The sequence below is a fragment of the Mesoplodon densirostris genome, chromosome 4 (genome assembly GCF_025265405.1).
Source record: "Mesoplodon densirostris isolate mMesDen1 chromosome 4, mMesDen1 primary haplotype, whole genome shotgun sequence".
NCBI classification, from domain to species: domain Eukaryota; kingdom Metazoa; phylum Chordata; class Mammalia; order Artiodactyla; family Ziphiidae; genus Mesoplodon; species Mesoplodon densirostris.
The window spans coordinates 88,156,243-88,181,315 of record NC_082664.1 but is presented as its reverse complement, the minus strand read 5'-3'; the positions used below and the strand labels follow the sequence as shown (position 1 = coordinate 88,181,315).

Genomic DNA, 25,073 nt, shown 5'->3' with positions numbered 1-25,073 from the left:
TTTTGGCTGTGTTGGGTCTTCATTGCTGCACATGGGCTTTCTCTAGTTGTGGTGAACGGGGGCTACTTACTCTTCGCTGTGGTGCATGGGCTTCTCCTTGCGGTGGCTTCTCTTGTTGCCAGGCACGGGCCCTAGGCGCGCGGGCTTCAGTGGTTGCAATGCATGGGCTCAGTAGTTGTGGCTCACGGGCTCTAGAGCGCAGGCTCAGTAGTTGTGGCTCACAGGCTCAGTTGCTCTGCAGCATGTGGGATCTTCCCGGACCAGGGCTCAGACTGTGTCCCCTGCTTTGGCAGGTGGATTCTTAACCACTGTGCCATCAGGGAAGCCCTCCTTGATATATTTAAGAATAGGATGCTTCAGGGCAGTCCTTTCTAAAGTTAGACTGATCCTTACAACTAGGTCTCTTCAAACCCTGTGACACTTTTAGTCTGTAGTAACAATTTTGTTACTTAGGATCTGAAATACATAATTATATATAACATTTTTATGTATAGTTGGAATATATTTGCCTCTCTTGTTAGAAAATCAACATGAGTATAACCTAAGATACTAAAGTTAAGAGCATATAAAAAACTTTATCAAAACTAATAACATGCTAGCATTTTTAAAGAAAATTGGCCATAACAAACCAGAGTACACTTTCATTTCTGAGAACTGAAAAAATTCTTAGATCAAATTTGTGCCCAGAAATGTGAATTTTGGCACAGTTCATTGTATATTTAACTTCACTTAAAGCTGTCCTTTCAGTAAGCAAATCTCTACTTTATAGTCCTTTTTAATAGTACTGTTTCTGGTCCCCCTTGGTTGTTAATAACAGTTTGGGTCAAGCCCCTGCCCTTATGGAATTTATATTACAGAGAGGAGAGACCAACGGTAAACATAAAAATACAGAGTATTGAGTAGTGAGAAATACAGAGAAAAACTAAATTGGCAGCATAAAGGGCTAGAGACAGACCGGTGCATGAGGTTCTCTACAGATTGAGTCAGCAGGGAGCTCCTCTCCGAGACGGTGACATTTGGATAGAGACCTGAATGAAGTGAAGGACAAGCAGTGCTACTCTCTGAGAGAAGAGAATGCTAAGCACAGGCAATATCAAGAGCAAAGACCCTGAAGTAGGAGCACATCAGCATGTTGAAGGTGAAGCAAGAAGGCAGCAGGTTCAAGGCACAGGAAGAAGGCAGTATGCTTGGAATGGAGCAAGCAAGGAACCAGATCCTAAAAGGGCTTATGAGCTAAGATTTGAAGTTAGAACTGTATTTTATGTGTGATGGAAAACCATTGGAATGTTTTGGATAGGGAAGTGATACAATCTGATTTACATTTTTAAAAGATCTTGCTGGCGGTTGTGTGATGAATATATAGATAATAAAGAAGCACTGCTGTGGAAGCAGGAAGAACAGTCTATTGAAGTAGTCCAGGTGAGGGATAGTGTAACTTGGATTAGGGTAGTAATGATGGAGTTAGAAAGAAGTGATCAACTTGGAATACATTTAGAAGATGAAACTAGCTGATAGATTAGAATGTGGGGTGTGAAGGAATCAGATATATCAGTGGTGATACCTAGTTTTTGACTTTAGCAGCTAGAATGGTGATTTCATTTACTGACATTTATTACTTCCAGGTGATGGGTGTATGGGTGGTATCTTGTTCTTTGTACTTTAAAATTTTTCTTCCCTCCCAAAACTACATTTTTAGACACATGTGTTTCTATGACCTAGGAAGCTAATCTGGAGGAGTTTGACTTTTTCATACAGCCATTTATCCATGGAAAGACCCTACAGATTCAGCTTTTCAGTTTGACTTTGTGCCAATGGCTTTAATAATTTTTAAATATCATTTTTCAGTGAGAATACAGAAGCTCTTGCTCAACTTTTGACCCTGGCACGATGGATACAGACTGTTCTGGCCAGAATAACAGGTTATAATATGAAACATGCTAAAGGTTTGCTTAAAATTATTTTATATTTAGCTGTGTGAGATTTAAGTGTCAGAGTCTTTATTTTTTTTAAAGTACTTATTGCTCTAAAATATGGTTTGCAGATACAGATTTGTTAAATATTAGGAAATAGAGGTTTTTTTAGGCCAAGGCTAAGTTTGGCTTAAATCACTTTACTCCGTTTAATAATTTTTCATACTATGAGGCAGGATGGACAGTAATTAATCTGGAGTCACAATGCTTGGATTTAAGTCTTAGATCTATCACTTACTATCTGTGTGATCTTGGACAAGTTACTTAACCTCTCTGTGCCTCAGCTTTCTTATTTGCAAAGTGGGAATGATAATAGTACCTATCTCATTGATTGAAGGATTGAGTTATCCTACATAAAGTAGAACAGTGCATGGTACATAGTAAATACTATATAAGTGTTAACTATTATTAATACTGTTAATATGTTGTTATTAATAACAACAAACATTTGGAAATTATTGCCCCATTTATATATTCTTCACAATTGAGAGATAAGACTACCTAAAGACTCTGAGAAGTAAATAATGGCAGGCAGATTGGGGAGGAAGTAAAAATCTGAGGAATGTTTAGTACAGGCAGTGAGTTTCCTGGGGTTTTTTGTTCCTCCTTTATTTCCCAGTTTTGACCCCAGGGTAGCCTGAGTCACAGAACTATGCAGTGGACATGAACAGTAAAAAATCCAGGAGAGATGCCATCTTTCTGGCCAGAGGACTGTAAAAGAAGCCCCTCAGAGCTGGAGAGTGTAAAGGGAATTCTTTTTTTTTTTCTTTAGCATCTTTATTGGAGTATAATTGCTTTACAATGGTGTGTCAGTTTCTGCTTTATAACAAAGTGAATCAGTTATACATATACATATATCCCCATATCTCTTCCTTCTTGCATCTCCCTCCCTCCCACCCTCCCTATCCCACCCCTCTAGGTGGTCACAAAGCACCGAGCTGATCTCCCTGTGCTATGCGGCTGCTTCCCACTAGCTATCAATTTTACATTTGGTAGTGTATATATGTCCATGCCACTTGTGTTTTTTTTCCTCTCTTTTGGCTCTTTTCCAAGGCCAGCTCCAGTCATGGAACTACACTGCCACGGTGGCCACATAAATATCTAAAATCCCAAGAGAAAACCAGTCTTACTGGCCAAAAGATCTGGGAGAAATGGGACCACTATATTACAAAAACTTCAGGGTGAATCCTCATTATTTTTTTCTTTGCCTCACAGCTTCACCGCAAGGTTAGCCCCAGTCAGCACAGGGGACTAAAACGGAGAGAAATTGGTCATTTTGACCAGAGGAACTGGGAAAAAGGGCCCCTTGGAGCTAGAGAGTATAGGGGGGAATCCCAGAGAGGAGAGAGCTGTAGAAGGGAATCTCCTACTTTTGAGACAAACACAAGTCCTGAGCTCAGCTCCAAGCTGCACGTGTGTGGAACAGGCCCAAAGAAGCATAGCAACAGCTTTGAGACTGAAGCTGCATTAAACCACCACTCAAGTTCCAGACTAAGCCCTGAGTAGTACATATACTGGCAGACCCAAGCAGCATAGCAAAGGCTCTGAAAACTAACATTGGAAACACCACTCACAGGGAGTGAGACAGAACTTGTTGAACCTAATTTGGGTTGGGTTGATTGCCTACTAGAACAACAACAAAAAAGGTACATTTTTCCAGAGAATGTTAATGCGGACCAGTAATGTTCAAATATATTCACAATGTAATATTCAAAGTATCCAAGACACAATCCAGAATTACTGAAGGTACAGAGAACCAGGAGAATCTGACCAACTCTCAAGGAAAAAAACAGTCAACCAACTGCCAATCCTGAGATGTTTTAGTGTTGAACTTTTCAGACAAAAAGTATAAAGCAGCTTTATAATCATGAAACATGAAATAAAGGTGAACACTCATGAAGTGAATGGAAAGATAGGAGTTCTCAGCAGGAAAAAATAGAAACTATAAAAAAAGAACCAAATGGAGATAACAGAATTGAAAAAATGCTGTATGAATTTAAAAATTAACTGAATGGGGGCTTCCCCGGCGGTGCAGTGGTTAAGAATCCGCCTGCCAATGCAGGGGACACGGGTTCGAGCCCTGGTCTGGGGAGATCCCACGTGCTACGGAGCAACTAAGCCCGTGAGCCACAACTACTGAAGCCTGCACGCCACAACTACTGAGCCCGTGTGCTGCAACTACTGAAGCCCGCACACCTAGAGCCTGTGCTCCCCAACAAGAGAGGCCACCTCAATGAGAAGCCCTCGCACCAGAACGAAGAGTAACCCCCGCTCGCAGCAACTAGTGAAAGCCCGTGCATAGCAACGGAAGACCCAGCACAGCCAAAAAATTAATTAATTAATTAATTAAATCTATTAGGAAAAAAGAATACAATTTTAACTGAATGGGCTCAGTAGTAGAATGGAGATGGTCAGATGAGAGTCAGTGAATTTGAAATTAGATCAGGGGAAATTACACAATGAAGAATGGACAGAAAAGTGATGTAGAAAAGCGACGCAGTATCCTTAGGGACATATGGAACCTTTTTTTGTTCTCTTTAACCCAACATTTGTGTCATTGAAGTCCTGAAAAGAAAAAGGATGGTACAGAAAAAATATTGAAGAAATAATAGCTGGAAACTTTCCAAACTTGGAGAAAGACTTAAATTTATAGGCTTAAGAAGCTCAGTGAACCTCAAACTTAAAAGCATACCTAGATAGGTCATTACCCAAACTGCTGAAACCAAAGATGAAGAAAAGAATCTCAAGAGCCACCAGAAAAAAACAAATCACTTCACATACGGGAATAACAATTCTAATTTGATAAGGAAATGGAGCCACAAAGAGGTTTAGTATTTACCCAAGGTCTTAGTAACAGTCACTGGGAGAGCTAGGATTCATACCCAGGCAGCTTGGTTCCAGATCCTTGTTCTTATTCACTAACGCATGCTGCCTTACTAATAGAATACTATGCATTCGCTAGAAATAGAAATATAGAGGGTCAGTTACTGATGTGGAAGACATTTATGATCTATTAGTGAAAAAACAAGATACAGAACAGTACTAGAGATGTTGTCCTTTTTAAAAAAAAATCTACACATGTAACATTTATATGGAGAACAGAAGAATATCACCCTAATGCCATCTGGTTATCTAGGTGGAGAAATTGTGAATGATTATTTATTGCTTAGTAACATTTTCTAAGTTTTCTAAAATGATCATATATAATTTACAAAAGCTAGAAAAGTGTGTGTCAGGCTAAACTCCTGTGATTTTTCTTTCTTTTTCCTTTTAATTTGTAAGGAGAAAAGCCAACAATTCCAGTCTTGTTTGATCAAGGAATGGGTGATTCCACTTTTGAGTTCCATTCTATTCTGAGTTTTGGAGTTCAGTCTTCGTAAGTATCTAAACAAGAGAAGTTTGTAAGTGGTTGTGAAAATAAGAGTGAAGAACAGTTCTTCTTTCCTTCCTTCTTGCTTTATTTGTAAAAATTGTTTTCTTTATCCCATTTTTATCTTGTTGCTTTCTCCCTAGAATTTTATTTGTACTAATAAAATTAAGTGGTTTGAGATATTAGAGTAATATGTATTTAATATGTATTAGGGTGAACCATGCCTATAATTAACTGTTTTTGACCAACAAAAATACTATTTTTATATAGTCCAACCTACAAGAAGAACAGAATTTAAGAGACTTAAGTTAAAATCACATCTGACTTGCTCTGTGACTTCTGAAAAGTCTCAGGTCACTCCAACCCTACCACAATTCATTTTCTTGTTTGTAAGATTGAGACAGTGGTCTCCTAACTTACCTCATAAGGTTAATGGAAAGATATTTATGTGAAGGCACTTTGAAAAATATAATATATCCAAATCATATTACTAGCTAATGAATATTATCTGAGGTACATTTTTCTAGTTGTGATCCTTGTTTACATTTTGTATCCCATTGCTACTGAAAATATTTGTTACTTGCAACAAATAGAAGTTCAGGAAACCGGAAATAATCATTGCCAGTACATGTATTATTATATACACACACAGACATAAACACACCCCTATCAGCACAGAAGTACTTCTTGGTCCCTTATCCATACACTAAAACTTACGTCAGATCTGTTTCCTCTGAGTTTTAATCCTCTCTCCAATCTGTTCCTTAATTTGGACCTGGACCCTTTCTGCTGTGAACATTTACTGCGTCTTTTATAAGAAGTTATCTGGGTCATTACCGGTTTGTTGGAGACATTTTTCTACCTGTAGGAGTTACAGTTCTGCTTTTCCCATTTTTTCTTAAGGAATAAATCTTCTTCAGCAGCTCTTATCTCTAACTTGACAAAGGGTAGTTTACTTTGTCAAAAGGAGTTAAATTCTTGCGTTGGTACTTAATTGGACTTCTCAGTAGGTAGCCCCTTTTACTAGACCATTATATCAATATAAATTTTTCTTGCTTTATTTTTAGGATAAAATATTCTAATAGCATCAAGGAAATGGTCCTTCTCTTTGCCACAACAATTTATAGAATTGGATTGAAAGTGCCTCCTGATGAAATGGATCCTCGAATCCCCATGATGACCTGGAGCACATGTGCTTTCACTATCCAGGCAATTGGTAAAGCCTATAAGAGAACTAGTTTGGAGCTTTATAGAAACAGAATTAACATTGATTGACCAAAAGTTATTCCTTTTTTTCCCTGATGGCTTGGAATACTTTGACTTGTTTAAGGACTCTTGGTATATCAGTAGATTAGGTGACATGATGCCATTTAGCCTTAGAATATTTTGTATTAATCTCTTTTAACTACAAAAATGGGCATATAAACTAAAAATACTTGAAAGGGACAGCATGAAGCAAGCTATATTCGAAATATTCGAAATATATATTATTCGAAATAATATATAATATATATATATAATATATGTAATATAATATTACAACACTGGAAGATCAGAGAAAAACAAAGGAAGAAGAATCAACCCAGAAATGTCCAGTATTTTTATTTCTTTTACACTTTACACTTTGAGATAAAAAGAAAGGTAAACCAAAGTCATCTAAAAAATTACCAGGAGGGCTTCCCTGGTGGCGCAGTGGTTGAGAGTCCGCCTGCCGATGCAGGTGACATGGGTTCGTACCCCGGTCTGGGAAGATCCCACGTGCCGTGGAGCGGCTGGGCCCGTGAGCCTTGGCCGCTAAGCCTGAGTGTCCGGAGCCTGTGCTCCGCAACGGGAGAGGCCACAACAGTGAGAGGCCTGCGTACCGCCAAAAAAAAAAAAAAAAAAAATTATCAGGAAACAGAAAGGAAGACTGAGGTGGTCAGGAGAGACAGATTAGCAGCAAGAAACCTACCAAGTCTGAAGGGAAGCCCACTGTCAAGTTCTCTGCCATGTTGAAAGCTTCTTAGAGAAGAGTGTAGCTATCAAATCAACATGTTGTGCACCAGTGGTCCCCAACCTTTTTGGCACCAGGGACCAGTTTCATGGAAGACAGTTCTTTTGCGTGCCGGTGGCGGGGGGTGGGAGAGTGGTTCAGGTGGTAATGCAGGCGATGGGGAGCGGCAGATGAAGCTTCGCTCACTCGCTGCTCACCTCCTGCCGTGCGGCCCGGTTCCTACCAGGCCACTGACCGATATCGGTCCGCAACCTGGGGGTTGGGGACCCCTGTTGTACACCTTAAACTTACACAGTGTTATATATCTCATTAAAGCCGGGGATAGTGAAGCAGTGAAGAATTGCTTAGATTTTTAAATTAGTATATTTGCTCATGACAGTCACAAGATAGAGTACTACATGAAAAAGAGTTAAGAACTGTATTTCTTTCATGTCATCTTTATCCAAGCCAGTTTCAGACTCATTTTCCAGTTTTTCTGGTAGTTGTTTTTAATGGTTCTACCACATTTTCTTCATTTAAATATAGTTTTGTAATAAGACACTATTTCATGATTTGAAGTGACTAGCATGAAGCTGCTTTTTTTTTTTTTTTTTTTTTTTTTTGCGGTATGCGGGCCTCTCACTGTTGTGGCCTCTCCCGTTGCGGAGCACAGGCTCCGGACGCGCAGGCTCAGCGGCCATGGCTCACAGGCCCAGCCGCTCCACGGCATGTGGGATCCTCCCGGACCGGGGCACGAACCTGTGTCCCCTGCATCGACAGGCGGACTCTCAACCACTGCGCCACCAGGGAAGCCTGCCGCTTCTTTTTTTAAAATAAATTTATTTATTTACATTTTATTTTTGGCTGTGTTGGGTCTTCGTTGCTGCGCACAGGCTTTCTCCAGTTGCAGCGAGTGGGTGCTACTCTTCGTTGTGGTGCACGGGCTTCTCATTGCAGTGGCTTCTCGTTGTGGAGCATGGGCTCTAGGTGTGCGGGCTTCAGTAGTTGTGGCTTGTGGGCTCTAGAGTGCAGGCTCAGTAGTTGTGGCGCATGGACTTAGTTGCTCTGCAGCATGTAGGATCTACCAGGGCTCGAACCCATGTCCCTTGCATTGGCAGGCAGATTCTTAACCACTGCGCCACCAGGGAAGTCCAAAGCCACTTATTTCACAGAGCTTTCCTGGATATCAGCATCAGTCTCTGTGAACCGATTTTAGAAGTTATTTCCAAACCTGTCAAACTTAAATTGTGGGTAAAAAATAAATACACAGGTTTATATTTACTATGATTAAATAAAATGAGAAAAGGAAAAGATGAGGTTTAAGTAGAATCTGAACAATATGGTATGAAATGTAAAGCATTCTTTTGGAGTCATGATCTACTAAATATCTTCAGATTTCCAATGAAGGTACTTTTACACTTTACTATTTTGGGAACACAAGCATTAGGAATTGAAAATTTATATTTAGGCATTGAACATTTTAAAAAGTGACAGTTTTGTTATAGAGTAGATGAGAAATTCATTGGAGAATAGGACTGAATCTTCTTATGTGTTTCTGTAACATAGTAATTCGAATCTATTTGATTAATAGAGTGTTATATAGTTTTCACTCTAGGGCTTTTTCCATGCAGTGGATATAATGCTGTACTTTATTCCGACTACATAAACAGCTAACTTATCTCACTCCCTGTGGGTGTGGAGAGACATATATACAGGATGTACAGTTATGAAAAATAGTTGAGGAATCAAAACAGAGGGTCTGACAAAGAGAATGGAAGAAGACAAATATTGTCAATCAGTCACTTTGTGAATAACATATCTATGCCACATAACAAGAGGGAGCCCTTCTGAGATAAAGGCACTAATCTCTGAAGAATTTAGTACTTCCTCACTCAGATTATTTAACAAAACTTCTTCCCAAGCAATACCAGGAAATAAAGTTTTGTTTAATGACTAATTCCAAAGTCCATAAAATGTCAGTTCAGGAATTGTTTCAAAACCGATAGGGTAGGGGCTTTCCCTGGTGGCGCAGTGGTTGAGAATCTGCCTGCCAATGCAAGGGACACGGGTTTGAGCCCTGGTCTAGGAAGATCCCACATGCCGCTGAGCAACTAGGCCCGTGAGCCACAATTACTGAGCCTGCGTGTCTGGAGCCTGTGCTCCGCAACAAGAGAGGCCACGATAGTGAGAGGCCTGCACACCGCGATGAAGAGTGGCCCCCGCTTGCCACAACTAGAGAAAGCCCTCGCACAGAAACGAAGACCCAACACAGCCATAAATAAATAAATAAATTAATTAATTAAAAAAAAACCCAATAGGGTGGTTATATGATCCACACATCCTCCAAATTTTAAAAATGTATGTATAAATCATGTGATATTCATTTTAATATAAAATTTACAAATATAAAATCAGTACTGAACTGAAAAGATATATTAATAGGTTTTAGACTTGCTCAAGTGACTTTTGTAACCCAATATGTAATATTCAGTTAAACATCTGGTATCTAATGGTAAAAAAAACTACCAGCAAATTGAGGTTACGTTTAGAATTAAACATGGTGATACTTGATTTAGTTAATACTGACCTTTTAACTATCGCATTTAGTGTTTAATGGTGTCTAGATCAGCCAAAATTTTGTCCATTTTTAGCCAGTTCTGTTTTTCTATTTTTTCTGCTTCAAAGCTAGAATAAGAAAAAATACATGATAAAAAAAATGCAAAAAGAAAATAGGAAATAAGCCTTCCACTCTCACAGATGTGTTTGCTGCCAAGGATCAGTGAAAATAAGAATAATTTAGTAATAAATACCCTAGCCAACAAGGCAAAATATATTTCTGAACCCATACTTTTTTGGTATTTTCATTTTCATCTTTTTATCATATAAATCTAATTGTTTTTTAATAGTACCTAAAAGAGCAATAAGGTTACTTACATCTGTCTTACGTATTATTTTTTAACAAAATAGGTGTTAGTATATTTTAAAAATTACTTATTTAAAACATTTTTGCAGAGAAGGACAAATACTATATGTTTTTATTTATATGTGCTATCTAAAATATAAAACAAATGAACAAATATAGCAGACAGACTCACAGATACAAAGGACAAACTAGTGGTTACCAGAGGGGAGAGGGGTAGGGGTAGGGGCAAAATAGGTGAAGGAGATTAAGAGGTACAAACTACTAGGTACAAAATAAATGTTACAAGGAAGTAATACAAAGCACAGGAATATAGTCAGTATTTTATAATAACTTTGTATGGAGTATAATCTGTAAAAATATCAAATTACTATACACCTGAACTTAATATAATATTGTAAGTCAACTATACTTCAATTAAAGAAAAAAAATTTTTTGCGTAGAAATTTTTTTTTTAAAGGAGGATAAATGAACCAGAATGCTTTGTTTTTCCCAGGTATTCTTTATTGATTGCTGCAGGGACTTTATTATTTGTAGTAGCTATTTGTGAATGATCTACATTTGCCTCTGTAGTATTCTCTCACTCAAAAGTTTGGAAATTTGAGGGACTTCCCTGGTGGTCCAGTGGTTAAGACTCCATGCTCCCAGTGCAGGGGGCCCAGGTTTGACCCGGTGCCGCATGCCACAACTAAAAGAGCCCACATGCAGCAAAGCAGATCCCGTGTGCCGCAACTAAGACTCGGCGCAGTGAAATAAAAAAATATTTTTTTAAATTTGGGGGGGGAATTTTGGCATAGACTTAAACATGAAATTTTGAAGGGGAAAAGTGCAAAGCATCTGGTCAAAAATAAGATTAGTTAAAGAACATCTGATAGACAGAAACCAAGTATACAGTTATAGCAGTATTCAGAATTTATCATTTTTGTTTTTCTTACTCTTTGAGAAAACCTCTTGGGAGATGAAGGAAAACCTTTGTTTGGAGCACTTCAAAATAGACAGGTATGTGTATTCCAACAGGGTACGTGTAACTCATGGTATGCTTGTTTAGGGAGTCCACAGTAAATTTATTATTTAAAAAAATCTTTATTCACTCCTTTTTCTGTAAAAGTTAGCAGAATTCTGTTAAAAAAAAAAAGCTACTTCAGTCTCATAGGAGACTGAAAGGCCAACATTATACACTTTGGAGAGTTTTCTCAGTCTTGGTGGTTAAATGTAATTCACAGAAAGATTTCTGATACTTGGCTACTTTTTATCCCTTTCTCGGTTTATTTCCAAATCAGAACCCTAGTGTCTCCTACATTTTTCCTTCTCACTAATTTTGCACCATCATGTAATATTAGGTATTAATGCTGGCTTAGCTCTAGATAAATCATCATACTGAATTCAAGAATAAAACTAAACCATGACTCCTTGATGGGCAGATCCTGACTCTATAACTATACTCCTGCCTCAGGCCCAAGCCTCATAACATTGGGGACCCTGAAAAATGGTACTTAAGAAATGTGCTCAGGGGCTTCCCTGGTGGCGCAGTGGTTGAGAGTCCGCCTGCCGATACAGGGGACACAGGTTTGTGCCCCGGTCCGGGAAGATCCCACATGCCGCAGAGCGGCTGGGCCCGTGAGCCATGGCCGCTGAGCCTGCACGTCCGGAGCCTGTGCTCCGCAACGGGAGAGGCCACAACAGTGAGAGGCCCGTGTACTGAAAAAAAAAAAGAAAGAAAGAAATGTGCTCAGTAGCCCTGTGAAAACAAACTGGGCAACAGGATTCCCTAGACCACCTACCTCCTAGCCATTTCTCTCTTATTATCTGATAGCTGACACAGGGGACTTGGAGTCCACGATGTGCTTCCCTATAGTTCCCATCCTTCCATCTGGGAAGCAGAAGATCTGTTCCCTGAATTCAGTGATTTTCTGCCATCATTTTAGAATTTCTATAAATATGTTTATTTACACAGGCCTCAATAGAATAATTTAGGCCAGACATTTAAGAGAATGACTCTGGGAGAAATGAGTACTTAAATGAGAATTGAGGTGATTATATCTTTAATACCTCTTTGTCATGGGAAAATCTATTAAAAAATTCGGTGAAGTCATAAAACTTTTTAGAAGTATTAAAAATATTGTAACTAAATTTGCAAGAATGTAAAGTATGTAGTAAGTCTGCACTAATTCTTGTAGACTGGGATTGGTTTTTACATTGAATGACTTAGGTCTTTTATCTTCCCTTATCTTTTTATCTTCCCCTCTCTTACAATCTAGCATAATGGTCTGAAAGCATTAATGCAGTTTGCCATTGCACAAAGGATTACCTGTTCTCAGGTCCTGATACAGAAACATCTGATTCGTCTTCTATCAGGTAGAGTCTTCTCTGAATTATCATTATTATGTTATTTATGTGTCTTTTCCCATTGCATTTCTGACAGTGTATTTTATTAGGAAACAACACACTGCACTAATTTTGGATACTCATTACCACAGCCTTACAAAAGAAAAAACAAAAAGAAAACAGAACACATGGCTTCCCCTTTAATACCTGCAATCTTATTTTTAAAACCAAGTGTTTTCAAATGTTGCCAACGTGTATCGGTTATACCCACCTAGGGGCTTTTTTGAACCAACATCCACAATCACTAACATCTTGTATCTCAGTCTGGTTAGAAAAGGGAGCAGTGATGTGGCTAGATCATTTAAAAATATGTTTAGTTTTGCTGGTGTGTATCAAAGTCATATAAAAATAATAGAAGTGCTAAGTGTGGTAATCTCAGACTGTAGGTCCATGCATGCCCTTTTCTTTGAGAGACAGGCTATAACAGCTGAGTTGGGGTTTTTTTTTTTTAGATTCTAACAAGCTAGAAATTAAGCCCATATGGTACTCAATATAAAAACAAAAAGAGGGATTAGAGGATAAACAGTAGTAGAATGATTTGGCTTTCATTTTGGTTGTCTGCATTTCCATTTAGGTATTTGTACTACAGGAGCTCCTTTGCATCTAAATAGGTCAGGCTTAAAAAAGACTGTTTTTATAGTCTTTTTATTCGTAAATTCAATATGTCACAGGTAAAGAGGTTTAAGCTTGCACTTCCTAGGTATGTTTCTACCAAATAAGAGAGTCATTGAGTCTTTTTAAGCTTTAAAGCCAGGCATAGTGTTTTTCTAGCTGATCTAACAGGCTTTATTCCCCAAAATTGACCAGTTACTTTACCTTGAAAGTCTGTTGAAACAGGTCGCCTTCCTCCTTGTTGATTCCCACAGGCTTCTTAGGGAGCTCATCCTGGGCAGCTTTCTGTCACTCTAATGACATGGGGGTTCCATGGCTCCATCCAAATCTGCCACCTAAATTTCATTAGAACTTGTACCATGCCAAGTTTTATATCTTCAAGTTAATTTCCAGCTATCTCCTGAATTAATCTTATGCTAATAGGAATCTAATATTAATGCTGTTCCCTAGCTACACACTTAAATTTTTTCTGTTTTTTCATTTACTTTTTCTCTTATTGGTCAGTTGCACAGGCCCAGAATTTTGCACGTGTTACACGTGCTTCTTGTTCTTAGGACCTCTTCCTATTGTTAACAGTTTATCCTATTTGCACAGTAATATTTTGGTTTTGTTTTTTAATTTTTTGGTATCTTTTTTCATTTCAGTTATAATTTGGATACCTTGTTTTACCAGCACTTCCAAATAGTTTCCCTGCTTTTACATTCATCACACGTTATGGGATTTATAATGTTTAAAACACCTCAAAATAAGCACCAAACAAGGAGACTATTTAACATCATGACAGATAGCAGAAACTGAAATAATAGTGCATAATCTCTAATTGGCAGTAACTAATAGAATTGTTGTGCTTTTGCTCTGTAATGTAGCTTTGTGCCTTTATGTAAAAGTTTGGTATGTGAAAATTTATTAGCAGGAACATCTTTATTTGCAAGGTGTTAGGGCTATAAACTCTGTATAGAGGTATAAGATATGGTCCCTGCCATTTGTAAGGCTTATGATTAAATTAAAGAAGCAGAACCTCTGTGAAAACTCACATTATAATGTAGCCAAATGCCAGATGTATGGTAAGAATACATGCTTCAAGAATTGAGACAGGAAGGGATCACTATGGGGCTCTGCTCTTTTTTTTCTCTAACGGGGTCCATAAAGATAAGTTGAGAGGAACAGAGACAGCATTCTAAGCCCAGGGCACAATTTAAACAGAGATTGAGGAGGTAGGAAAGCATGTGATATGTTCAACTTAGGCAAGTTTGATAGGAGTAGTGGCACCTATAAATAGATAGAGAAGCATGAAGTTGTTTTAATAAAAATAGAGGATCTTAAATGCCCCAATGAGAAGTTTGAGCTTTATTCTTCAGGTTATTGGGAATTTTTGAAACATTTTGAGCAATAATATTCTAAAGTTAATTTGATATTGTATAGGTTGGATTGGAAAAAGGAAAAATTAAAGGTAACATGCATCTGCATGTAGTAGCATAAATTAGGGAGGGAATTGTGATGGGTAGAGGCAAGATTTTGAATTAAAATGAGTAACTAGATTATTGAGAGAAATAGGGAAGTCCAGAAAGTCCATAATAGAGAGCTGTTTTGTGTGAAAGGTGATGAATAATGTTGTAACATGTTGATTCTGCAGTAGCAACAGGACATACAATGCTCACTGCCATGTATGTGCCAGGCATTGTACAAGGATCTTTTTATATAATCATGTCTTCAAACTGCCATTCTTCAAGGAAATTATCATTTTCCTGATTTACAGATGAAGAAACTGAGGCACAGAGAAGTTATGTGACTTGACCGAGGTCATAAAAAGAGGCAGAACTAATATTTGAATCCAAGCCTGACCATAAAACCTATGCTCTTCCTCCTATATCACATAAGTTTTGCTGAGATATTTAATTTAGCATAAATGGAATATTTATTTATTTATTTATTTATAGCTATTTAGCTATTAACATAGCTAGTTAATGGCAGAACCCTGTTATCACTTTGTTTTTTAAAGCCAATATTAATAGCGTTTATCGATTACTGTATGCCAAGCTCAGGATAAGTACTTTTAATGCACATGTTAACGAACCTCTCAACAATCTTGTATACACTGTAGACTTAGAGAAGTCAGGTACCTTGCTTATGACAAATAGTCGCAGGAAGTACTACATCCCATTTCTGTCTGACTCCAAAGCCCATGCTCTTAACTTTTATGGTTTTGTTTAGAATCTTGGATTTGGGGTTAAGAAATTCACCTAGTCTGAATTTTAAACAAATAATAGCTTTATTGAAATAAATTAATTCCCTCATTTTTATATATACAAAACCCTTACTGTTGTTTTGAATTCTTGATTTCACTTCTTTGTCACTCTTTCTCTGACTTCCAAATTTAGAGACTGATCAAATCAGAAAGACAAAGTTTTTGAGCTGTCTGCATTTCCTTCCTTTCATCAGCCCATACAAACCAGAGGATCATCTCCATACTCCTTTCATTTACAGTGCTTTTCATGCTCTCCCTGCTCCAAACCCCAAATTTGTTCATGTATTTTATGTATCACAGAACATTTAGAAATGCGTAGTTAGGGGGGAAAAAGTGGTAGGGAACATTGTATAATAGGAATTCTGGGCTTCCCTGGTGGCGCGGTGGTTGGGAGTCTGCCTGCCGATGCAGGGGGCGCGGGTTCGTGCCCCGGTCCGGGAGGATCCTGCGTGCCGCGGAGCGGCTGGGCCCGTGAGCCGTGGCCGCTGGGCCTACGCGTCCGGAGCCTGTGCTCCGCAATGGGAGAGGCCACAGCAGTGAGAGGCCCGCGTACTGAAAAAAAAAAAAGGAATTCTTTTTCATTCAGCAAATACTTATCGAGCAATTTTTTACTTCAGTCATCCTAGTTTATTTACCCTTTGCCCCTGTATCTTATATTTCAACCATTAAATTGCATCCAGGGCTTTTGAGAGCCTTTTCTCAGTTTAGTTTATCTTTAATTATAGTTCCCATATCTTAAAGGTGTGATATACCAGTTTATCAGTTTCAGTATTATAACCCTGTTAAATTTTTGTTTTAGAAGTTTATATCTTGCATTATATTTATCTACATTGCTATATGACTGACTGAATTACATTAAGGTTTTTTTGTTTTTTAGTTGTTCTTCCTAACCTAAAATCAGAAGCTACACCTTGCCTTCTATCTGTAGATCTATTTCATGTTTTGGTAAGTGTTCAGTAAATTTTTTTTTAAGTCACTCAAGCTTAGAATTTTGTGTGTCTTCCTCATTGAAATTTATGCTCTTTGTTCAAGATTATAAATTATCAGTGTTTAAAGTTTAGTCTCTTTTGTCCATTCCCTTTACAAATAGATACAGATTTGACTGAGACCATGAAAATCACTTTAAAAATGAAACCACATTTACCCTTTACTTTGTAATAGGTCTTATTCCAGTTGATTATATTTAGTTAGTGTCTATACAAGCAAACTTTTTCTAATAATGTATTTTCCCCCTTCCTGTTTTTCTCATCTTGCTTACATTCTAAGCAGTGAATGATGGGGTTAGCTGTCTTAAAATCATTAATTATTCGTGATAGGGACCAGGCCATGGGTGCATCCAGGCTTCCCCCAAAACACCTATGGTTGGGTGGCAACTGTTTTGTGAGTTTCTTTAACAGTTTTTCCATCCCTGTGAAGATTCCATTCCTTCAAAGCGAGTTCTCTAGAGAGAGCCATGGTGAAGTTGGGAGCATGGAGTTTGTGGATGCAAGGTTAGCCAGTATCCTCTACCCAGTGGTTGTCTCCCTATCTTTTGGAATCTCTTGGGGGAACCTTGAAAAGAATGCTGGTAAATGGGCCCTACCACCTGAGATTATGATTTGATTGGACTGGGGTGGGGCCTGTGTATCAGTGTTATTTTAAGAGCTCCCCAAGGATTGTAATGTTGAATCTTCTAAAACCGCAGGGTTGAGACCACTACCTAGAACTAGAATAAGTAGACCCAGCAAAGGGTTAAATCTGTTTGGTGATGACATTTGTCCTCTATTTATGGTATATTATATTGTAAAATATCTTGTTGAATAATTAGGAAAAATATGGTGGTTATTAAAAAACACACATGAACAGTGCAGGATCTGGTGTTCTTTACATTTAGTTATGAGATTAACTTGTGTTGGTCTTTGTTGTTACCCATGTTGATGTCCCTTTTCTCTCATAGGTGGGTACTGTGTTAGCATTCCCATCCTTGTATTGGGATGATGCTGTTGATCTGCAGCCTTCATCAATTAGTTCTTCCTATAACCACCTTTATCTCTTCCATTTGATCACCATGGCACACATGCTTCAGATACTTCTTACCACAGACACAGGTAAAGCGCCCATCAGTTGTTAACTGTAAATAACATTTGCCCATGATTTATTGGCAAAATAAATTATGCTTGTGATTAATCATTTTATATATTTCTAAGTTCTGTATTATGTCTCTTATTGAAGGACTGTTCATTTGTTTCTTTACGGATGCTGTTTAAACGGAAAGGTTAGAAGAACTGTGACAGGAATAATTAGCTCAACCACTTGATTCACTAACTTGCAGCTGCTCTCTAGGTATACAGGGAGACCATTTGGATCTGCTTTTCCTTTTTTTTTTTTTTTTTTTTTCAAATTCCCCAATCTCAAGGTTAAGGATTAGTCTCTCCAGTGTTTGTCCCTACCTAAATACTTTCAGCCTTTTGATAAGCCTGTCTATGAAACATTCTTGATTCCTCCAGCTAGATAGTACTTTGTTCATTTTATAGCATTTATCACATAGTGTCTTATTTTATAGTTATATCTTACTGTTGTTCCACTCCTTTCCCTGCTTCTCCTTTCTCCCTGCTCCTCCATGCCTACTGTTTCTTTAATAGGGAACATTCAAATTTCAAAATCTTCCGTCATAAGCTTCAAGTGTCTAGCAACTTTTGTTATACCCAGTAAGAACTCAATAAATAAATATTTTTTGGATGAATGTTCATTTGAGGATACATGAGTAATATCATGGAATTGTGGTATAGTTGTCCGTTTAGACTCTGCTCTTAATAGAAAGCAAAGTTGTGTTTTGAGTATCAGTGATCAATAAAGGCTACTGAAAGTTCAGATAATTTAGAGGACAGATAATTAAAGTGACCTCAGAACAGTATCTAGCAAAATTACATATGCATTACTTTTGACCCACCAATCCCACTTCTAGGAATCTACCCCAAAGCTCTACTGGCAAAAATATGAAAGGAAGTAAGCACAGATTATTCATTGTGGCATTATTTGGAATAGCAAAAAACTGGGAGATTGGTTGAATGACCTATGGTATATCCATATAATGGAATGCTGTGCAGCTATAAAACGGAATGAACAAGATCTATTGAAGAAGTGATCTCCAGGATATATTATTAAGTGAAAAAAGTAGGGTACAGAACACTAGTTTTAGTATATACCTTTGTGTGAGGTATTTTATGTGTATTCATGCGTATACATTCTTACATATATTCATACTTGCTTATTTTTTTAATAAATGAAACAACAGAAGTATAAACCAAAAACTAAAAAGAGTTGCCTCTAGGACAAAGTAAAGAGTACAATACTTTGAGCAAAGACTCTTGTGTATGTCTTTTTAACGTAGTTGATTTTAGAACCCTAATATACTTAATTTAAAAAAAATCTGGTGAAAATAATTTTTTGACAATTGAAAACAACAAATGAACCTAACAAGTGTATCAAGAAAATTATTGCTTAAGTGATTTTAAAAAACAGTATTTCAACTGTACTTCCCTAGTAGGATATATTCTGATAATGGAAGAACTACAAAAAAAAATCTTAAATTGAGCTCAGTTAGTGGTATCACTAGTACTAATATTGTTATTTTGAAATTATTTTAGGCAGTTTTTAAACCAAATAAGTGATTGTGTTAATGTCATTGGGAACCAAAATTTCAATATAAGAAGGAAGACACACAAGAATAAATTCAGAAAAGTTAAGTAAAAAATGAATAATCTCCCGGTCAGAATCCCTGCAAGTTATTTTTTGGGTATCAACAGACTGATTGTAAGTTTATATGGAGAGGCAGAAGACTCAGAATAGCCAACTCAGTATTGAAGGAGAAGAACAAAGTCAGAGGACTGATACTACTTGACTTTAAGATTTACTGTAAAACTACAGGAATCAAGACAGTGTGGTACTGGTGAAAGAACAGACCAATGAATCAATGGAATGAAACAGAGAACCCCCAAATAGACCCACATAAATATAGTCAATTGATCTTTGATGAAGGAGCAAAGACAAATGGAGGAAAGATAATCTTTTCAACAAATGGTGCTGGAACAACTGGATATCCACATGCAAGACACAGACACAGATCTTACACCTTTCCCAAAAATTAACTAAAAATGGATTATAGACCTAAATGTAAAAATACAGCGGGCTTCCCTGGTGGCGCAGTGGTTGGGGGTCCGCCTGCCGATGCAGGGGACGTGGGTTCGTGCCCCAGTCTGGGGGGATCCCACATGCCGCGGAGCGGCTGGGCCCGTGAGCCATGGCCGCTGAGCCTGCGCATCTGGAGCCTGTGCTCCACAATGGGAGAGGCCACAACAGTGAGAGGCCCGCGTACCACAAAAAAAAAAATTTAAAAATAAATAAATAAAAATACAAAACTATAAAACTCCTAGAAGATAACATAGAAGAAAACCTAGGTGACCTTGGGTATACAATGACTTTTTAGGTACAACACCAAAGATACAATCCATGAAAGAAATAATTGGTAAGTTGGACTTCATTACAATTCAAAACTTCTGTTTTGCAAAAGATTATTATCAGGAGAGTGAGAAGATAAGCCACAAACTGGTTGAATGGATTTGCAAAAGATGCATCTGATAAAGAACTGTTATCCAAAATATACAAAGAACTCCTCTAAGATTCAACAGTAAGAAAACAAACAACCTCGTTAAAAATGGACAAAAGACCTGAACAGACACCTTGCCAAAGAAGATATCCAGATGGCAAATAAGCATATGAAAAGATGTTTAATATTAGGTGTCAGTAGAGAATTACAAATTAAAACAACAACGAGATACCAGTATACATCTTATCAGAATGGGCAAAATCCAGAACACTGAAAGCACTGAGTACTGGCAAGGATGTGGACCAACAGGAGCTCTCATTCATTGCTGGTAGGAATGAAGTCCATGACACTTTGAGATACAGTTCGGCAGTTTCTTAACCAAACTAAACATGCTCCTACCATACAGTCCAGCAGTCACACTCCTTGGCACCTACCCAAATGAACTGAAAACCCATGTCCACACTAAACCTGCACACAGATGTTTATAGCAGCTTTATTCATAACTGCTAAAACTTGGTAGCAACCCATGTGTCCTTGCGACTGGATAAATAAACTGTGGTACATCCAAGCAATGGAGTATTCTTCAGTGCTAAAAAGAAATGAGCTGTGAAGCAATGAAAAGACATGGAGGAAACTTAAATACATATAACTAAGTGAAAAAAGCAAATTTGAAAAGGCAACATACTGTATGATTCCAACTACGTGACATTCTGGAAAATGCAAAACTATGAGATAGTAAAATGACCAGTGGTGATTGGCAAGGGTTAGGGGAGAGAGAGGTGAATAGGCAGAGCACAGAGGGTTTTTAGGGTTTAATGAAACTACTCTGTGGGATACTATACTAATGGATACATCTTATACATTTGTCAAAACCTATAGAATGTACAACAGCAAGAATTATCTCTAACATAAACTATGGACTTTGGGTGATAATGATGTGTCAATATAGGTTGTAACAAATGTGCCAGTCCTGGTGAATGGTGCTGATAGTGGGAGAGATTGTAGGTGTTTGGGAACAGTGGGTATATGGGAAATCTGTGCTTTTCTCTCAGTTTTGCTGTGAACCTAAAGCTGCTTTAAAAAATAAAGTTTATTGGGCTTCCCTGGTGGCACAGTGGTTGAGAGTCCGCCTGTCGATGCAGGGGACATGGGTTCGTGCCCCGGTCTGGGAATTTCCCACATGCCACAGAGCGGCTGGGCCTATGAGCCATGGCCGCTGAGCCTTCGCGCCTGGAGCCTGTGTTCCGCAACGGGAGAGGCCACAACAGTGAGAGGCTCGCGTACCGCAAAAAAATAAATAAATAAAATTAAATTAAAATAAAGTTTATTAATGTAAAAAGATCTTGTTACATGGGTGTGTGAATTTGTCAAAATTCATTAAATGGTGCATTTAATATTTGTGCATTTTATTGTATGTAAAATTTACCTCATACTGAAAAAAAAAGTCATATACAAATATTGGACTCTTCCATTTAAATTGGAAATATCACTATGAGTTCATGATATATTTTCCTTTAAAAAAAAAGTATATTTTCTAAAGAGACCTTAATTGAAAAAGGAAAAGAACTGGCAATATTCAAGGTAAGAGACTCGGTAATTTTAACTGTGGCCTTTCAGATGAATTAATGGATAAACAAAATATTTTTAAAACAAGAGAGTACTACTCAAATGTGCTGTACCCATCCCTTGCAGCAGACTGAAGGTAGGCATTTTTATCCCCATTTTAATACAATAAAACTAAAGTTCAGGGAACTTCAGTGGCTTACACAGAATTTTAACTTAAGTGGGAGAGGTGGCAGTTGCTGGAAAGGTTTAGGATGGTCCTACTAAAGGTTAAGGATAGATTATGGAGGAAAATAACCCCACAAGATGCTTTTTATGTGTCTCTTTGCTTGAGCAAGAAGGCAGAACAGCAACCTACTTTCCTTTCTAGAGGTTGAATTTCTACCTGCTAGCCAGGACAGCTAGGAACCCAGAGCAGGTAGATGACCACTAATTTATTTACCTGGTCATGTTATAATGAGGTAAATATTTATTAAACATCATGTTTAGCAAGGCTGTGATTCTGTCCTATTTGTTTCTCTAGCTAACATACTGTTAAAGTTTATGTAACAGTTTTAATATTCAGGTTCAACAATTTAGACTGAGAACAAGGGAAAGAACCTCAGTTGAGTTGACATTGCTTATTTTCCTGGAACCATGAAATTGAGGTTTAATTGATAAATTGAATAGCAAATTCATAGATTTATCTTTCAGAATTTCTTTTTCAGGTCTCCCCCTTGCACAAATTCAAGAAGAGAGTGAAGAGGCTCGTTCTGCATCTTCTTTCTTGGCAGAAGTTTCTCAGTATACAAGTGGGTGAGTAACAGTCCATTAGTCCAGTCTATTTCAGTATTGTTTTTATAATTCCACATCTTTGTTCAGTTGTTTGGCAGTATAACTTTTGAACCATTTTAATTCCAGTTTTTAAAAATCAGTTAAAAGGCTTTTGGAATAACAACAAGTAAAACCTACCCATTAATTTGTTTCTGAGTCTAAAACAAGTTTTGACACATCTTTACTCTTGTAAACTGTTATGGGAACATAGGCAAAAGATGATAGAATTTTAACAATATGCAGCAGTTAGAATTTAAATAAATGTAAAAAGTTGAAAATAAGTTACCCTTTTAAAGCAATTCATACAGTTAATACACTTAACTACCTAGAGGTTTTTTAAGGCTGCTGTGAGTAACATGTGAAATATATTGGCAATGCAGAGGTTAAAACCAAAGGTACAATAGAGTGCTCTGCTGTGCTTCATCTGCTGCCAAGTTCTGCTCTTTGTTTTCGTCTTCTTCGCCAGTCAACCTTTTTCTTTTAGTTTAAGTACTGAATATGTGTGCGTGTGTATTTATTTTTATGTTAATAGACTATTTTTTAGAGCTGTTTTAGGTTTACAGAAAGGTTGCATAGAAAGTACAGAGTTCGCATTTCCTCCCTCCCCCCACCAATTTCTCCATTATTAACGTCTTGCATTTGTGTGGTACATTTGTTAAATTGTTGAACCAGTATTGATACATTGTTATTAACTACAGTCCATAGTTTACATTAAGGTTCACTCTTTATGTTGTACAATTATAGTATTATATAGATTAGTTTCACTGCCCTGCAAATCACCAATTTTAATACAGGAATCAGGAAAGTATTAACTTTTTTTTTTTTTTTTAAGCTAACTTGGCTGCTTTGGTTAGTTATCGCTAAATATATTTGCTCCACATTTCATTACAAGGGTTAGGAGAAAGAAAAATGTAGTTCTTTGCCTTAAACATCTACCTGGTAAAAAATGCAAGATTTGTGGTTTTCTTCAGCTAGTTAAATATTTTGTTTTAAATATTTAAAAATTAGGGCTTCCCTGGTGGCGCAGTGGTTGAGAGTCCGCCTGCCGATGCAGGGGACACGGGTTCGTGCCCCGGTCCGGGAAGATCCCACATGCCGTGGAGTGGCTAGGCCCGTGAGCCATGGCCGCTGAGCCTGCACGTCCGGAGCCTGTGCTCCGCAACGGGAGAGGCCACAACAGTGAGAGGCCCGTGTATGGAAAAAAAAAAAAAATTAAAAATTAAATGGATAAAAAATTATTTAATGCTTAGCTATGTTTTTGAAAGGGGATGTGTTTACAGTCTAGGTTTTAGTCTGATCTGTATTCTGTTCTGTTCTGGAATTATTGCCTCTTAGCTGCATTGGGTGTGGTATTCCTGGCTGGTATTTATGGGTCTCGTTGAAGAATGGCATCATCCCTTATCTTCGCTGTGCTGCATTGTTTTTCCACTATTTACTTGGAGTAACTCCACCTGAAGAACTATTTACCAGTAAGTAGGAAAATGAAATCACAGAGTAGTAAATAAAAGACTTTTTTTGTTACCTTCAACCTCAAGAATACAAGGTGAAAGCAGGCAAAACCACTTCATTCCTCACCTCTTTCATCAGTGTTCATTCCAAACATGTGTGCGCCCCTGCCCTGTTGTAGGTAAAAGGTGAGGCCAGAAACCAGATTAGCCTCACAGTCTGCAAAACCTGTTCATGGCTCCTATCTATGTACAGTTTTTGTACTTGAGCTTACAAAATGCCTGCATGCAGAGCATAATGGATAGGGTATACAAGAAATTAGAAAAATTGATTGCTTTTAAGGGAAGAGAACTGTTCGGCTAAGTAGGAGGAAATTTTTATTATATACTCTGTCTCTTGAATTTTGAACATATGACTGTATCTATTATGAAAGAGTTAAAATGCTGCTGGGAAAGGCCTGTTGTGATAAACCAAGGCTATGTGTATTTGAGTAACAGAATCATTTCCTTTCTCCTTTACTTGCCTTAAATCTACATCAAGGTAGAGAAGGTTTCCTTGTGGCTTTGTATGGGTAAAAATCAGAAGATTTGTGTGATTTTGGAAGAGTCATCAAATTTGCTCAGAGATTCATTCTTTGGTCCTTTTCTCAGGTCAGCCTTAAGAGGGTTCTATATCTTGAACTCAGTTCAGTAGGGTTTGTTAGATGTAGGTTCTGATTCTGTATAAATATGATGCTACTTTCCAAGTGGTTGTCAGTACAGATCTGTTGTTTTCATTTTTTTAAAAAATCATATATTATGTAGTCAGTGCTGTAGTTTGGCAATGTATAAGATAAAGTCCTTTCTTTTATTGAGAGGAGATGAAATATAAACAAACAGATAAATATATATAGTATAATGTGAAATGGTAATAAGTGCTGCAAAGAAAAATAAAGCAGGTCATGGGAGTAGAGAATGCTGGAGTAGAGTCATGGAAGCCTTGTTTGTGAGGAGATACTGAGCAAAGGGACATTGAAAAAGGAGATAGGGTTGAACTGGGCGGGTGATTGAAGGAAGAGTATTCCTAAGCAGAAGGAACAATAACTGCAAAGGCTTTGCTTGACATAGTCGAGAAATAGTAGAGATGAGTGGCCGAAGCCTATTGAACAGGGGGAGGGTGGTAGGAGATGAGGTCCAGATCAGGTAGGGCCTTT

The 25,073-nt window shown here is 37.7% G+C and overlaps 1 protein-coding gene across 2 annotated transcripts in view; it reads left to right on the top strand.

Moving 5' to 3' along the window:
* UBR1 (ubiquitin protein ligase E3 component n-recognin 1) overlaps window positions 1-25,073 on the top strand; it is a 155,961-nt gene that overhangs the window by 114,346 nt on the left and 16,542 nt on the right. For both annotated transcript variants that reach the window (XM_060096705.1, XM_060096704.1), the window contains exons 33-41: window positions 1,846-1,943; window positions 5,253-5,346; window positions 6,408-6,556; window positions 11,176-11,231; window positions 12,491-12,587; window positions 16,352-16,419; window positions 17,411-17,561; window positions 22,330-22,417; window positions 23,771-23,904. In XM_060096705.1, the coding sequence (XP_059952688.1) occupies window positions 1,846-1,943; window positions 5,253-5,346; window positions 6,408-6,556; window positions 11,176-11,231; window positions 12,491-12,587; window positions 16,352-16,419; window positions 17,411-17,561; window positions 22,330-22,417; window positions 23,771-23,904 (935 nt within the window). The remainder of the gene's footprint in view (window positions 1-1,845; window positions 1,944-5,252; window positions 5,347-6,407; window positions 6,557-11,175; window positions 11,232-12,490; window positions 12,588-16,351; window positions 16,420-17,410; window positions 17,562-22,329; window positions 22,418-23,770; window positions 23,905-25,073) is intronic.